General features: G+C 42.0%; 1 protein-coding gene across 1 annotated transcript in view; it reads right to left on the bottom strand.

Moving 5' to 3' along the window:
- Positions 1 to 9226, bottom strand: part of LOC137868916 (leucine-rich repeat transmembrane neuronal protein 4) — a 103843-nt gene extending 94617 nt beyond the window's left edge. The window contains exon 1 of the mRNA XM_068705952.1: positions 8349 to 9226. Coding sequence (XP_068562053.1) covers positions 8349 to 8352 — 4 coding nt within the window. The 5' untranslated portion in view covers positions 8353 to 9226. The remainder of the gene's footprint in view (positions 1 to 8348) is intronic.
- Positions 9227 to 16760: the final 7534 nt, after the last annotated feature.

The raw sequence follows: 16760 nt of genomic DNA, 5'->3' as shown, positions 1-16760 counted from the left end.
TGTGCAGTATTGGAAATGATGGTGTTCACCAACCAATGGTTGTTTTTTCCTCGAAAATAAAATAATAACATGTTTCAACACATCCAGACCTAACGTATTGCCGATAAAAATTTGAGGCCCAGCAAACTTGGCAGTTTTGCAACTCTTTTGTGTTTTTAGCTCATATTCAGTGTAATGATTACTGTGTTCATCTGAATGGGGAGGACACTAACCCATTTGCCAAAAGCGTAAAAAAGCAAAGGAAATTCACCAAATAACATAACACTGAGCTGTGAAAGTCAAGAAAAATAAAGATAAAAGCTTTTTCTAGATGTGATGGACTTTATAGTTAATTATATATTTACAGGCACTTTAATTTGTCTTTTGATAAGTTGGCCTCATGCCCTTCTGATTTTTATTTATTTGAGTTACCAATGCTTATAGCCAAGTGTCACATTGTGGGGGGATTGGGATTTCTAAAGATTTTAGTTCAACTGATTATATATAAGTTTTGTTTTGGTTAATTGCTGAAATATTTCTATTTATTGATAGTAACTTTTTGTCCTCTAGTTTCATTTTTTAGTTAGTCTTTGTGGTACCCCTTTGTTTGGTCCGATCCTATGTTCCCCTTTGAGTTCAGTTTGTTTGGTGACTTTTTGTCATTCTTAGGTCAGTTTAGTCATTTCAGTTCTCATCCATTTATGTTAAGTTATTGTAGCCTGAGTGTAGTTCTGTTTAGTTGACCCCTTTTATGAGCTCAGACCTAATTTACGTATTATGACAATTGTTGGCTTTATTTTGGGGTAAATAACCCCTCTTTTTTTAAAATCCACTTGTGACTCATCATGCCTGCCAGCTCTGTCCCTCACACTAGAGGAAGGAAGACTCTTCCATATACTGATTGACGTGGAGTTGCCATAATTTAACAATGAGGTCCACTTGTCAGGGTCACTTTTCAGAATTTTGTATCTTCAAAACTGGTTGTCCGTTTAGTATTTCCAGTTTCCATTTTTCCTTTTCTTGAAAACCCCCTACTTCCACTCAACTGTAACAGCAATGTTGTAAATCAACCTGTGAAATGTTCAGTCTCCAAGGTTGTAACATACATTGTTAACACCTCCCCCCACACAACACAACTATTGACACTTAGGTCCAGTCACATCACATCCTACAATTGAGGAGAATGTCCTTTACAGAACCTGGTGCCTTCAAATCACTAGTGTCTGCAACTATAGATATTTTTTACAAAACTCCACAGCGCAACTTCTATGTAGGTTGGGGCAAAGGACGTCTTGCCTAATAAAGATAGACACCTCTTTAGCTTAAGTAGATGTAAAGGGAATTGTCATCTATAATAACCAAAGTACATCTCGCAAGCTTAGTTTTTGCTGTGGAATTCAAGTCTAAAAAACCTCTGGAAAACATCTTGTGACTGTGAATGATGACTCACCTACCCAGAAGGCTTCCAAACCATTTGAACTACTTAATCTATGGATGAGGAGGTAAAAGGAAATACGATTTTGTACATACATTTTAATATTTTCAGGACAGACCCTTTTGTATCAACACTGACAACCAGTGTTGATACAAAACAACTTACAATTTGCTCAGTCATATCTTTATCTGTGTTTGTATTCAGTCAACCCATAAGCCATCATTGCACCAATGGCAGAGGCAGATAAGTCGTGAAAGGCAGCGTGTACAGAGCAAATTAACATTCAAGAGCTGGTGGTTGTGCATACAATCCCGGAGGCGTTTTCAATTCAAAACTCCAGCCATTTCATGTATAACCAAAACCGAAGTAGCACAGGTTCAACATGAATCATCAATTCTGCTTTCCACTGGTTCAGATTAAAGCAATCACTATAAACCCTATGGAATTACACAACTCATATGTGCTGCAGAAAACAACTTAACTGAATGCCAACATTTGTCTGTGGAGAATTGCTACTTTTCTATGATGTACAGTAAATTTCTTAATTGTGTGTGAGTGTAGACGTGTTTTACCTGTCCTGTGGGAAAATTGATCTGTTTAGACCGTCATACTGTATGGACTAGGGTATGGTTAGGTTACGGTTAGGGTAAGGGTGAGGAAAAAGCTGGTGTTATGGTAATGGTAAGTCTCCAGCAAATTAATGTACGTCAATGTACTGTCCCCAAAAGTCATGGAAACATGATTGTGCGTGTGTGTGTGTGTGTGTGCGTGTGTGTGTGTGTGTGTGTGTGTGTGTGTGTGTGTGTGTGTATGTGTGTGTGTGTGTGTGTGTGTGTGTGTGTGTGTGTGTGTGTGTGTGTGTGTGTGTGCAGCTCGGCTTCAAATACTATTTGAAAAGTGAAAAACAGTGGTCAGTAGCTCCCTGTGATATCACTCCTTGTTCTGAGGTGAGACAGAGTTGTTTCCATTAAAATCGTTCCCCTTTACAGAGCCACTAATGATGTGTCATTAAGATGCATTGATTTCCCCTTGAGGGAGTGGTATGGGGGGGATTCACTACTTATATGTGTTTCTCAAGGCAATATCATCAAGTGTGGACTTTATTACCACAATCATTGTGATATAAGATTAATATGTCACAATGGAAGTAGTCCACACTTTAAATAGCTTACAAAGTGTGTTGGCACGCACCATGATGAATTTTTTAACAGAAATGAATGTGTTGTATTGACGATGAGCTAAAAACATGGAATAACCGTTACAGTTGAAGCAATAAACGTAATTTGGGTTTTTCTAGTGTTTTCTGTAGTCTTTGCAGGATTTGTCAGAAATAATTCCCCGACATAGAGTGGCTGAGAGGCATCATGGAGCATATGCTATCTAACATAGCCATTCCGCTCCTTGCCAAGCATCTGCTGATCCCATATGGGTATTGACTGAGAGTGTGACTGAGGGAGGGAGACACACTTACTGTTTGTTTTTTCAGAGGAATCTTTCATCATTCCTTACAGATGGAGGGAACCATGGAACTGAACAGATAATTTGTGCTGGCTATTGATTATACCAGCAGATGTATCAATCATGTTTCTTCATCTTGGATTCCAACAACTGTGATACATTCCCGTGAACATTGCTGAGACAAAAGACGGTGATCACAAGAAGCAGTTCATCTGAATGCAGCCAATTTGTTTGCTTTTTTTACAGGGCAGGTTTCTGAATGTATCTTCAACTAATTTGCCAACAACACTGTGCATCGAAGGCAAAAAAGGTAGAAACGGCAGACGAATGCCAATATAGAACAATGTCCATGTGTAATGTTCCATGCGCATTTAAAGCAATTTTAATAGACCGGGGAACAGATTGCGTGGGCTGTTAAACATGAATGCATGCTTTCTAAATTTTGTGTCTGACTCGCGAGTCTCAGGAGGCTGTAGAAACAGACCCCTATTGCTTTTATTTCCCATGTGCATAATAGGCTTGTTTTATTAGAAGTGACTCCGCCATCTCTTTCAGACCTGCCTCACAAGACACCCCCCCCTTCCCTCACTGACACTGTATGCGGTTTAATGAGCGCCCTGTGCGCTAATGCCTCTGTAAGTCATCTCCTTCCCTTCTACTCCTCTTATCTTATTCACAAAGGAGCACAAGTCACCCTCTGAGCTGTCACTTGTGGGGTTTGTGTCTCCATTACCTCTTACCTGATGCACCTCTCACCATTACTGTTCTTATGCAGGATCTAGTAAGATGAATAATTTCTCCCTCATTCTGTTCTCTGTCCTTTTTGAAAATATGCTAGTTATTCACGTCCTTGAACCACACTGCCATCAGGCTGTTGCCAGAATGTGATGCCTATTCTTTATGCATCTCCGCGGCCCTTTCACTTCCCTTACTGATTTCCATTTTCGCCCTCCAAACGTCTTTCTGCCTTGCTTCGATCAGATCCAACTTTTAGGACACCTGTGATTCTCATTTTGTATGCGTCACCCTCTGCAGTTTACCTGTCTCGATCTAATACAAATGGACGAGTCAAAGCTCAAGTTTGTCTCGAGGCATGTGCGTAACGCTTAGTTATGTAGCAGACGGCCCTGCTGTCCTCAGCACGGGAAGATAGTCGTTTTCTACCTCTCAACCCTAACGCATGGAGAGAGTAAGTGCACTTTACTGCTGACCTAAAATAAAACCAAATGTAGCTTAATAACTTGGCAAATGGACTCGCTAACTGGTGCACTTTGAGTGCACACAAGTGGCTCATTGCTATCTGCTGCCTGTCATTGACAAAGCAGCTCCCAGCCTCAGCCTTGACTGCACATAAAGGCTGGACAAGAGCCGAACACACAGGGAAGGACGTCCCCGGACCAGCCTAAGCCATCCTATTAGTCTCCAATTATCTTTGAGATGATAGCAAGGCCTGCCAAGTTAGGCCCATCTCAACAGTGGTCGGGAAACAGTGTGTCCTGGCGTGCCCGTCTTGTATTTGTAGCACTGATTAGGGTAGAATATGGAAATGCACAGCAGGGAGTATTGTCATGAATACTGTGAACATACACACACACACACACACACACACACACACACACACACACACGACCAATCGACCTTCACTCTTCACTGTACCGCAGTGGAGAAAAGTCTCTCGCCCTATCTGAACTCTGCAGTAGGCCACTGTGACGACGCATTATAATGCTACATTGCCAAAGTTTTCGAAACTGAAATTACTGTACAATCTATGCTAATGTGGGTTATCTTATATCGGGTTTTTTTTCTACGCCGATATTTAAAGCGTTTTTAACTAACTTACTATTAGACCTAAGATGTTATTTAAAAAAATCTGCCCCATTTAGAGATGTTTCTGGTGGAATGGCATGTCCGCCCGCTGAGCGTAATTAATCAGCATGAGCAATGAGTGAATTTTAAATCCTTCATTATGAACCAGTTTGCGGTCTCTTTTCCATGGATATCCATACGCGCTCACCAAATGTTGCTTTGCGCTCCATAAGAGTATAGTTAACATTAGGGAAGTGATTTGTTTTGAGATATTAAAATAATATATTGATGGTAAACGGAACAAGTACTCTTTTACAAATGTATATCCACGGAATTTATAGGAAGGTTACAATACTGTAAGTCTAGTTCAATAAACACAGCCTTGGCCTTTGACTGGACTAAATGCGCGCCTGTGATTGGAGGAGAATACTACGCATGGACTCTAGTAGACGGCGGAGCTTGTGTGAGTTGGAACCATAGACTGAATATAAGAAGTGGACATAATCACTGTGACATCACTCATTAGTTTGTGATATGTAGTCATTTTGGGGTTTGGCATTTTGGCCATCGCCATCTTGGTTTTGGGTCGCAGTTAGGCAACAAACTAGTTAGATAGGTTTAAGAAAAGATTGTTGTTTGGATAAAAATAACTGAAGTGGCATTACTTAAGCAGTTATGTGACATCTGGGTAAAACCCATATTATCCCCAAATACAAGATGCTTCATCTTTTTTTGACACAAAGACAAAGTCTTCCATGATGGCGTTCGCTGGCGTGCTGTGGCACAACACCCTCTCCCACTCCACCCCCTGGCGATTGAGATTGCCTATTGGTGATCTCCAGTCACCCCAAATGGATGATATGAGAGTAGAAGTGATCACCCAACCCTTATACCATCCAGTCTGGAGAACAAAAGGTAAATGAACAGTAACCAGGCAACAGCTTTCCTCCTGTTCAGGGCTCATTACAATTCACCTAGCTTAGATACCCAACAAAAGAACAGCATCCTGGTCATGTTGAACTCATGAATCCACAGTGATGGGATTGCGTTCCTGACTGGGCAACCCCCCCCCCCCCCCCCCCCCCCCCCACCACCACCACCAAAAGAGCAAAGAAACTATAAAAACATGCATAACTCTGAAAGTAGAAAATTGGCCTTGCTCTGGTTTTTCATTTGTGAGGATCACATTTGATTGTTTCAACTTGGCTTTTAAAAAGTGAACGCCACATTTCCTCAAAGATCTGTTTTAGAGTTTAGATTAGCATTGAAACTGACTTCCTCCATGTAAACTGTGTTCTTGTAGAGAAAGTAGAAAACAGCATATGTATATCTCTTTGACTGGGACGATTGTCTAACATTGCTGATGATTAGATTACATCAGTACACATATGAAATGTTACTGGCAAACCTTTCCAGGGTGTAGCTCAATGCATCCAGGCCCTAAAAACCTGGACAGGATCACCATGTATATTGCAGGTTATGAATGCTGGATCCCAAGCGCCTCACAAGCAATTGATTTTTTTTTTTTTCTTTCAAAATAAGCAAATGTGAATAAGAAAAGGCCCCATATCGCCCTCAAAGGGCCTTTTAATGTCCGGCCCTTGACCTGCTTCACCATGGCATTTCAACAATGCTACCTGTTGGATGCTGGAGGGCTAGCAAAAGGTCATTTGTTGCCCATAACACAGAGTACTGTGAGCTCGCCGGACGAGCCACTGTCGCACTGATGCAAAGAAACAGTGCATCTGTTTTTATTTACTATTACACAGACAGCGTGTGGAATGTCATTCAGGCCTCTGAATTCATCTTAAAGCTCTGCAACTGCCTCATTGGCTGTGGCTTTTTATTTATTTATTAAATTTTTGCAATCCCTACCCTACTGTTCTCCTCCTGCAAGGGAGATCTCTAATGATATGGCCCATGAAACATAAGTGCATTGCATGCTGCTAATGAAGAGCATCGCTGTCAGCTACACTGGCGGATGACTGAGATTACGGCGACGCATAATCATGAAATAATTGTGGGCAGCAGCGTGAAGCCGTGTGGTCGACAAGAGTTGCAGTTTCGGGGACTGAGCCTGAGCCCCTGGACTTGAAATACGTTTGGAGCAAAAATCTCTGCACATCAACTATGCAGGGTTCTTTTGACATGCTCTGGTATTAAATTAAGGAATGGGGGCCCATAAACTAGACCTCTATGATTAACAATATATGGTTGCTTTGCAGCACACATAAATTACGTGTGAGCTCCCACCGGCCCGTACTGTATGGCTTTTCTGCGCTCTTGTAGCTTATATTGATGTGGTGCAGTAACCCGCCGTGGGTCGATACATCATGCGGCCTCGCAATTAATGGCACAGCACCACCAGTGAACTTGGCCATCTGTATACCAGTTAAGGATGGCTGAGGAGATTAGGGTAACCCCGGACAATGAAATCAGACCGAGACAAATGTAAAAGCAAAAGATGGAGGAGAAGAAGCTCAATGTTTGATTTTATTAAATTTTTTTCTGGAGGAAAGCCATTAATTACTATGACACAGCTAACAGTTAAATACCAACAGAGGGACAGAGTGATGGTGTGTGTGTGTGTGTGTGTGTGTGTGTGTGTGTGTGTGTGTGTGTGTGTGTGTGTGTGTGTGTGTGGGGGGGGGGGGGGGGGGGGGGCAGTGGTGGGCTACGCGTGTGCAACTGGCGCACGCGTAAGGGACACAGAACGGGGCAAAAAATGGTTAATTCTCATTATATATAATTGCGAATAAGATAGTTAAAACACTTGCACGCGCGCAGACAGAGAAACAACATGATGCATTGCTGAAGGAGTGGGGTGTTTACACACACACACACGCCTACAAACACAACAGACGCAGAGTATATTGATAGATGGACGCGCAGTTTTCTGCTGGATTTTGGAGAGTCCCTCTCGGTGCCAGGTGCAGAACACGACGTCTGTCTCTGAATGAGAATCAATCCGCTAAGCAAAAAAAAAAAAAAAGAAGAAAAAAACCCTGCACGATCCCCGCGCCTTCAGCCCGCAAAGAGTTTCTGGGGAGGCGTCAGCACCGGGCTGAAGCTGGACAATGGGGGCTTCGTGCGCACAGATTAAGCCCAAATCAATGATTATGCAGGGCCACGCTTTATAAAGTTGACTGGCTTCCAGCGTTTGCCGTGATTAGCATTTCAGTCCACGCCAATGAGCCAGCGACTCTAACTAGTCATGGAAAAAAAAAAAAAAAAAAGGATAGACCTCATTTAGACACACGAGTTTATGTGCTCTGCCAGCGAACCAAATATTTTAGCGCACAGCGTTATGAAATACAAATATAAGTACAGGCTCTAATAAGCCACACCAGCAAGAAATGGAGGAGAAAAACACATTGCAGCTCTGCGACTAACAGGCTACAGCACGGGCTTCAGCCACATCCTTCAAGCTCCCCGAACCACTTCACAAAAGACACCAAAACCCCATATTAGACATTGCAAGAGTGCATTTTGAAGAAAAAAAAAGCAGACTGTTTTTTGATGCACACATGTGATTTAACCCAGGTTCCGCTCGGAAGAGACACAGAGAGGTCCTCGTATTGTATTGCGAGAAATGAGGACAGCAGGAGAATATATAATTATGTTTTTGAAACACGCTATCTAAAAGATGATAACACGAATCAGAACTCACCCATGTCCGCGTCTCTGTCAGCTCCAGCCTACAGGTTTTAATGGCTTCTGGTGCGCGACATCCGAGTCCGCATGACGCGCTCTCCACAGACAGGTACCGTCCTAATCCACTAGCCCGGTCTCTCCGCGCAGCCGCCGACTTCCAAAGCGCACCTGCCCTTTTTCACTCTCCCGGACCTGGTTGTGCTATCCGGTTTAGTTCTGCATCTATAACCCTGCAACCGAACCGGGGCGAATGTCATTTACTTCCAACTCCAGATTAAAAGAAATATCCGGTTTTAAAACTCCCTATCCATGTCTTCGCAGCGGGAGAATTGCTCTCTTTTTTTTTTTTCAAGTTACAGCCAAAAAGAGTACCGCAGTGGGCGCAGACAATAACGGAGCCACGTCCAAGTGATTCGTGTCAGTCTTACACGAAGAATCCGCGAAAATCTTGTCGCAAAAAAAAACTTCACAAATCGGGTGGCATGGTGCACACAAAAAACAACAACAAGACGATATTTTCCAAAAAGAGTCAAGCAGCCCTTAGATTCCTCAACCAAGTGAACCTTCGGCGTCTCTATCCTCGAGGATGCTCAGACGGATCCGCGCATGGCGCACAGAAGGGAACAAAAGTAACGGTCGGCTGTCCACAAGTCTCTGCGAAACCGCCGTGTAAGAAGTCACGCGGAACAATCACCCATCCGAAGATCCATCTTTTCTTTTCTTTTCTTTTTTTTTTTTGGTACAAATCCTCCTCTCGGTCTCGTCGCCGCTCGGTTTTTGGAATGCAGGCTTAACGCCGTGGTTAATCACGTCCGCGTGTCAATGCAACTTTGTCAGGCAGAATCGGAATGCCCTCTTCTGGCGAGACCGCGACCCGTGAACTCGTCTGATGGTGCGACGTGTGTTAGGGGAGGGTGCTGCCACGGACTACACCGACATACACCCCCCCCCCCCCCCCATCACGGCCGAACCAAATATCACAAGCGACCCCTTCATTATTTTAACAGCCTCATCATTATTGGCTTCTGTGTTTGTATAAAAAATCCTGTGTTAAGTATATGCGCAGGTATATAGGAATTTGTAATACGGATTGAATTCGTTATAATTTCCTAAACATGAAATTGTGCTTAAGCGCGTGCGTGTGTGCTCTTCTATATTTGTGAGGACAGAGAATGACTTTCAGACTCAAGGTTAGAATAAGGTTTAGATTCAGGTTAGATACATGCTTGCAGGTTATTGTCGTTACGTCTGTGGTTAGAATAGATGAAATGCATTGTGTTGTGAAGAACATGCACAGGCCTGCGTGTGTGGGAACGAGGTCCATTGTGAGGGTAACCCACGTACTGTGAACCAATACAGACGGCTCCAGGACGCTGTCCGTGGTGCTGAAATGTGGCTGATTCTCGGAACTGCCCTAGGTTTCTGATTCCTAGTTTCTAACAGTGACAAGTTCTAAAGGAACGACAGGAACCAGAAGTTATGAACAGAATGCTACTTAACATTCTGCACCAACCCGCATTGGAAACGCAAACGGCACTTAATCGACAGCGGCCTCCCTCCGCGTCGCCCCCAGCTGCCTTTTTAGAGCTTGGGTGTATTTAAGGGAGGAATTTTTAATGTGGATTGCATCTGCACTGGCTTACTAATATACAGTATGTTGCCCGTTTCTTCCAGACTTGAATACAGCTGGCCTCCTACTGGCATTCATGCAACCATATCTATAAAAAACTCTTAAGTCAGGAATTATTTGGTAACATTTTTTTTCTTTTTTTGTTGTATATTTGTTTGTACTGGCAGAAGTGCTGGTACTTTACTTGGGTTTTTCCATTTTGCATATTTGAACTTTGCTGCATTTTAATAAGAACTACTACTTACTGTATTTCTCCACTATCTTTATATATATATATATATATATATATATATATATATATATATATACTGTTGAAAATATAAGTGTCTTTTCTCCCCGGAGAAGAAAAGGTACAACTGGGAGCCAACTATAAAATTAAAATGCCACTTAGTGAAATGATGATTTAATATTCTTAATGCACCAATCATCACAAAGAGAACTTTTACTTTTTGCTACTTCAGTATATTTTGTGTGTACACTTGTGTGTCTGTGTGTGTGTGTGTGTATATATATATACTCAATTCAAAACATGTAAGCTTACTAGATATATGATATATGTAGTAACTAGTATATACAGAAGTTTAAACTCCCTGGAGAAAATGAAAAAGGTCAAACTTGGAGCCAACTACAAAATTAAAATGCATAGCTGAATTTATGATTTAATATTCTCAATGTAACAACAGTCACAGAGATAACTTGTATTGTTTGCTCCTCCAGTATATGCTCCAGCTACATGTTCGCACTTTTACTTTAGCAAATTTCTAAATACAATTTTCCATCATAGTACTTTTACTTCAACAAAGGATCTGAATACCACTTCCACCACTAACATTCTTGGAGCTCTTGCTAAATAGAACCTTCTGGGTGACGTATGTCTTTCCCTGTGGAAGGTCGGACTATTTAAATGAAAATGTCCCCCCCCATCGTTTTAAGCTAGCACAGAGGTTTATACCCTGCGGCCCCTCTTGCACTTATTCCCAGCTAATCACTTGGTATGTGACTGCCACCAAATGCCTTTCTTCACTTGTTCTCATGGTATATTATATCCTCGCATACTAATCAGCACTGTAGATCAGCGTCGGTGAGACATGTCGCATGAATGTCAATGACATCTCTCAGCTCTATCACGTCTTTTTACAGTCATCCTGTCCTGATGCATTAGCAATGTCCCATGCTATACCGACCGGCCCCACCCATTCATCTGCTCGGTTATCTGATTTCAATCCACCTCTCCGGCAATTCTCCGACACCGTCTTCAAATTCAGCATCTTGCTCCGTGGCTCAGCCTCAGCACCGGCTCCCATGCAATTTGGCTGATGACTTTACTCCTGGATGTGGTTCAACAAGCAGAGGCCATTCTGCTGACGGCGCTGAAACAATTAATACCCTGTGAAGTTATGGAGACAGAGACGGTGCCAGCCCACAGCAGTGATTTCTACCTTGAAGAAATATAACTATGTAGTTTACCCTCACCTTTTTTTTTTTTTACTTGTTGGTTTAAGTGTCTGTCAGGTCGTATTCAACATTTTCACAGGGGAGAAAAAGAAGAGTAATTTAGAGGTCTTGAACAGGAAATTCTCTTAAGCTCTGCTTTCACGTAAAATGTTTTTGTTGTTGTTTTGTTTTGACGATATTCAGCCGACTGTAGCCGTTTGCTGTCATGAGGGATTGTGTCCTCCCCGAACAAAATATAGTTTTAAATGTGCAACATGTAATGTCTCGCCATCTGCTCCTAAGAAATAGGGGGGGGAGCAGTATTGCACCTCTTCTACTGGGTCCATACAATATAAAGAGCCGATCAAAAATGTATCCCTCATCCAATGGTTTGAATGACATCTCACAAGAAAGTTACTCCTCATTTATTTTTTTTTGTGTTTTCCTACGAAAGTTCAGCAACATGTGTCACTTTTTGCGCGTTACATGCATTAGGTCTTTTCAAAATGAACCTCCGTCTTTACAGTTGGGTTTAGGCAACAGAACTACTTGGTTACATTTAGGAAAAGATAATAAAACAAATACTAAGTTAGGTTAAGAAAACAAAACTACTTCATCAGGTTTAGGAAAAGATCATGAAGTACTTAGTTAGGTTTGGATGACAAACCTACAGTATTGGGCCGTTAAGTACGGACGTTACGTGACAAATAAATCATCCTTGACTTATCGTTTCACGCACGAACAGCGGTCTCCTGGGAGAAAGGCCAATTTTTACAACACTGCTGGGGTTTTTGATTGGCTGAACTTGAGCTAGCTGTTGCCGGATGCTCTACTCCCCTAGCAAGCAGCCTCCCGGCAGCGAGGAAGGAGTCATCTTCTAATTTCTGCCACATTATGAAATGAATCACATCAGCACAATACATTTAAGTCCTCTGCACAAACTGTTGCTTCTTCATGTTCTTTTGATAATGTTTGTTAATTTCTTTGAATGTTTTAAACTAAAAAATCTCACACGTTGCACCTTTTAAAGCCAATACTTGCCGAGACACTCTTCCCAGGTCTGAAACCGAGTTTGTTGCCCGGCAACGTTCACATGTGGAACACTCTTCCAGGTCTGAAACGTTGAGGCTGTCAGTGATTTCAATAGCACTTCTCCTTGAGCTCTCTCAGAGACAAAAGTATACACAGTGGCTGAAAATACAGACAATCTTCTGCATTACCTGGAAGCAATTCATGAGCTCATAAGTAATGGTGCTGGGAACCAAATAGAAGTTTGCGCATGGGCCCATCCATCCTGCATGCTGTCACATATGGTTCTAAGACTAACCCGTATGGGTAGATGTATGGCCCTCACTGGTGCATGTGTTCTGTCTAAGTGATTCTGACAACAGAAGATATTTTCAGGCTTTCTCCAGGGTGAGAGACAGCTCTGCACTGTCCTTCCTGTGTTCACATTAGACTGGGACTTGTTCTCTCTAGTGTTCTTCTCTTTTTCCATTTCCTCTGATCTTAAGCCTGGCAGAATCATCTTAACCTGCCTCAAGGCAATTCTCAACCTGACATCGAGTTTCTCGGGTTCACAGATGAATGTGAATCATCGAGCAAATATCCAGGGACAGCTTATACAGCCAACACTGCGCCATACGAAAATAAAACTTTTTCCTCTTCTTTTGGTTATTTTTTTTTTGGGCCATAAAGAAAGGTGTTTTTAGTCCAAGGAATGTTGTGATGCCAAGGTTGCCGCAGCAGATGCGGTAGTTGTAAATCTCTGTTTTTGCAGGTCGCTTCCATTAACCTTTACCTCAAGCTGGGTTCCAATCTGGAGGGCTGTGTTCCACACACTGTGGCTCAGGTTGGGGCCGAGGTGTTTGGGTTCAGACATGCTTGAAACCAAACGTATGCAAAGCACTTGGAGCATGTTAAACAAACAGGGTAAAGCACACAATTTGTATAGATCGCAGAGGGGAGGAGTAGGATTACGGTATGGTGTGAAAAGACTGGACCAGAGTGTACGTTTTAGCCCAAATCCCACACTTTACATTGTGGGAAACCATCACACACAGTGCTGTGTTGTTGTTGTGGTGTTGTTTTAATTAGTACTGTGACTACTTATTTCTGCTTTTATCTTATCATGCAAGGATAGTGAGACTAAATTGAATGAATTGTTGATTTTCATACCATGCAGAAAATAAGGTGAACTGTGAATGAATAACCATTAACCCGTTCTCTGACACCGACGCACAGAGGCACTCTTTAGCGTCTGCATGAGACGCGCCGGGCTTGCAACTACAAAATCTGCATTACCTGGTGGATTGCAATGTGAAGCAGGGTGAGCAGAAGAAAACTTGTCTGCTAAACTTTCTTTTTAAGTATTGAATATGTTTTTTCCTGATGCAAAGATTCCCCAATGTTTTGCTTCCTTTAGTTCCCTTTGGTCCTCATCGTAGATTAGCCCATAGAAATGGAAATAGTCACAAAAGGCAATCTATTGGTTTTGTGTACATCAAATTAACACAAATTAAATGTATTCACCTGACTAAGCAACAGACAGAGCAATTGATGTCATGTTTAAATAAAAAAATAAACCTAATAGCAGGCGGGAGGGGAGGTGGATTGGTCCAACAAACCCAGGACTTTCAACCCCGAGCCCAGAGTTTGACGTCGCGTTGTGTGTTTTTTGTGTTTTTTTTTGATAATTACGTGATTTTGTTGCCTAAACCTAACTGTACGTAATTATTCAAAGCCTAAACATTATGTTTTTCCCAAACCTAGCAAAGTGGTTTAGTTGCCCAAACCTAACTTTCCTTTTTAATGTAGTGTCATCTCGGGAAAAAAAAAAAAAAGTGTCTAAGTGACACGAAAAATACGAGCAATTTGTCTCCCTGTACACGATACCATGCACCCACATTCTATTTGTGTGGGTGCATGATCCAGTTGGGAATTTACTTATTGAATAGTTTCTTGTTCTATCATCAGAAGGCTCATTTCTTTCCACACCTATTACACATGGCCAGGAATCCAAAGAAACCCTTTCTATTTGGTCTGGATAATATGGGGAAACTATACAACATAATAATTTGTCTTTGTGAAGATTTCCTGGTTTAAATCAGTAACAACTATCACATTGTCTGTGTTGTTCTCCACCCACAGTAGAACTTGTTAGATGGCTGTTAAATCAACTGTGTATACTTAATCCGTTGCTCTTTTGCATTTCTCTTCCTGTAAATTAGATTAGCTCAGATTTCTTATTCATATTTCTGTAGCAGATTTATTTTATGAAGGAGGTCTTTATGCGATAATGGAATTGAGGGACTGTATTGTACACAAGCCTGTAATTCCTGCCTTTGCTTCTCCTATCCTCTCAAAACTTTGGCCAACACGTGCATTCAAAACCAGCCAAAATAAAACTGTAAAATGTGCATGATTTGTAATGAATAGATTAAAGTTGGAAACATTTTTTTTTCTTTAATCATACAGACATGAAGTGTGGCTTTTTTCCCCTCGGTGTTTCTCCTTATATATATATATATATATATATTTGTTCCCTCCACTGCTTGATTCCATGCCTGCTTCATGTGTTTTGTCTTGGCAAAGATGTCAGAGATAAGAGGTGGGCATCTGCGTATGGCAGTGCCTTGCCATCTGTCAACTGCCCATGGGGTCTCTGTGGACATAAGCTCACATGGGTGGAACATGGGTAGGCAGATAGTTTCCAGTTTGGTTCAGGGGATGTGCAAATGCGATTCTTTATATTTGATTTGATTTGATTATATTACAAACATGACAAAATAAAGCTATTATGTACTCAAATCACCCAAGTTATGTCTTTTATTGGTAGAAAATCTGAAATGGTGAACTTCCATAGCTGATGTGATCTCATGTTGGCGATATGAAATAGAGAAAATACTTTACTATACGTGTGTCATTGCCCCTATTACCTCTACACTGAGGACATTTTTACAACCATGTGGGTAGAGACACAAGGGATGTCTGTTGATGCTCTTGCGAGACGGAATAATTTACATAATGTAAGATGATAAGGATCTATAAACCCAGCAGATCAATGAGGTCCAATTACAGGCCACTGGAGTTTCTTATCTGCTTCAGTTTAACTTTGTGCTGCCTGTGGTCCTCCACTTTCATTAAATCCCCAATGTGATTAGGCTGGCTGATTGGCACAAGTTGAAGATTATCGCCGAACGCAATCGCTGTTTGCCTGCTTACTTTTGTGTTCAAAGACACAAGAAAAGCATCCTCAAGGACACACTTAATGCCGTTAGTGACAAAAAAAGTATTTTGTTTCTGCGGAGGCAATATCATCGGGCTATTATCAAATCGTATCTCATTATTATCCATAACTCCGGCAATGTTAATGGCTCTTTTACTTGTGACCTTCACTACACATTGAACACATGCTGTATCCATGAAAAACGGGGTCGTTGCTACGTTTTTTTTTTTTGGTTTTCTCCCCATCTTGCAGTTTTTCGGGGGCCTTTGGGAGGGGCTGTGAGCGGTTTGGCTGCACCTTTGTTAAAGTGCATTCACCTGTGAGAGAGTCAGAGCCATCCAAGGTTATTATATAGCCAGAAGGCGCTGGGGGGGGGGGGGGGGGGGGGGGGGGGGGGGCTATTCTGCAAACAGGCACATACACACAAATACACACCTGCACAGAGTTTTTTTTCCTCTCTTTTTTTATCTCCATTTGTTATTTTACAACGTAGTTACATTCGTATTTTTTATGTTTTCATCTGAGCCAAATGAACAGTATTTGACATTTAAGTTAACAGAAAAACAGACTTTTCACACTTTCCACCTAATTTATTGTTGACTTGTGGATCACACAGCAGCTCTTCTCTTAGTGCCGAAGAGGAAGAGGAAAGAGATGCCTGCACATAGTGTTTATGGTGTCATGGTGACACGTTGGAGGCGCACAGATTAGCAAAAGGCTCTGAAGAGCACTTCCATATGACTCAGCATGTTTGCCCAATTACTCAGCGTGCTACCCGCTCCCTTTCCCCCCCGACACACCCACCTCGTGTCACATTCCAACAGGAATAGGGGCTCGTCAGACTCCGTCCCCTCGTCCTGCTCGCAGCCCCTCATTCCTCTATTTTTGGCATCAGACATTCTGGGCACGTAGGCCTCAGCACAATGTAAATTATTCAGCCTGGCTTGCCAGAGGCTGGGAGCGAATCATAAATCGCAGATGGTCTCGGGCTATTTCATACGGGTGACCGTGGTTAAACACCAATGCACAGAATCATTTTGAAACCCACACAAATATAAGGTTTCATTACTTGTGGCTCGGCGAGAGAGTATTTGATTTTGAACTTGCGCGTATGGCCTTTTTTTTTTTTTTGGTTG

Source organism: Cebidichthys violaceus, unplaced genomic scaffold (genome assembly GCF_023349555.1).
Source record: "Cebidichthys violaceus isolate CVI_PGR_0920_01 unplaced genomic scaffold, fCebVio1.0.p SCAF_12, whole genome shotgun sequence".
Taxonomy (NCBI): Eukaryota; Metazoa; Chordata; class Actinopteri; order Perciformes; family Stichaeidae; genus Cebidichthys; species Cebidichthys violaceus.
Note: the sequence above shows the minus strand (reverse complement) of the source record. Positions and strands in the feature narration are given on the sequence as shown.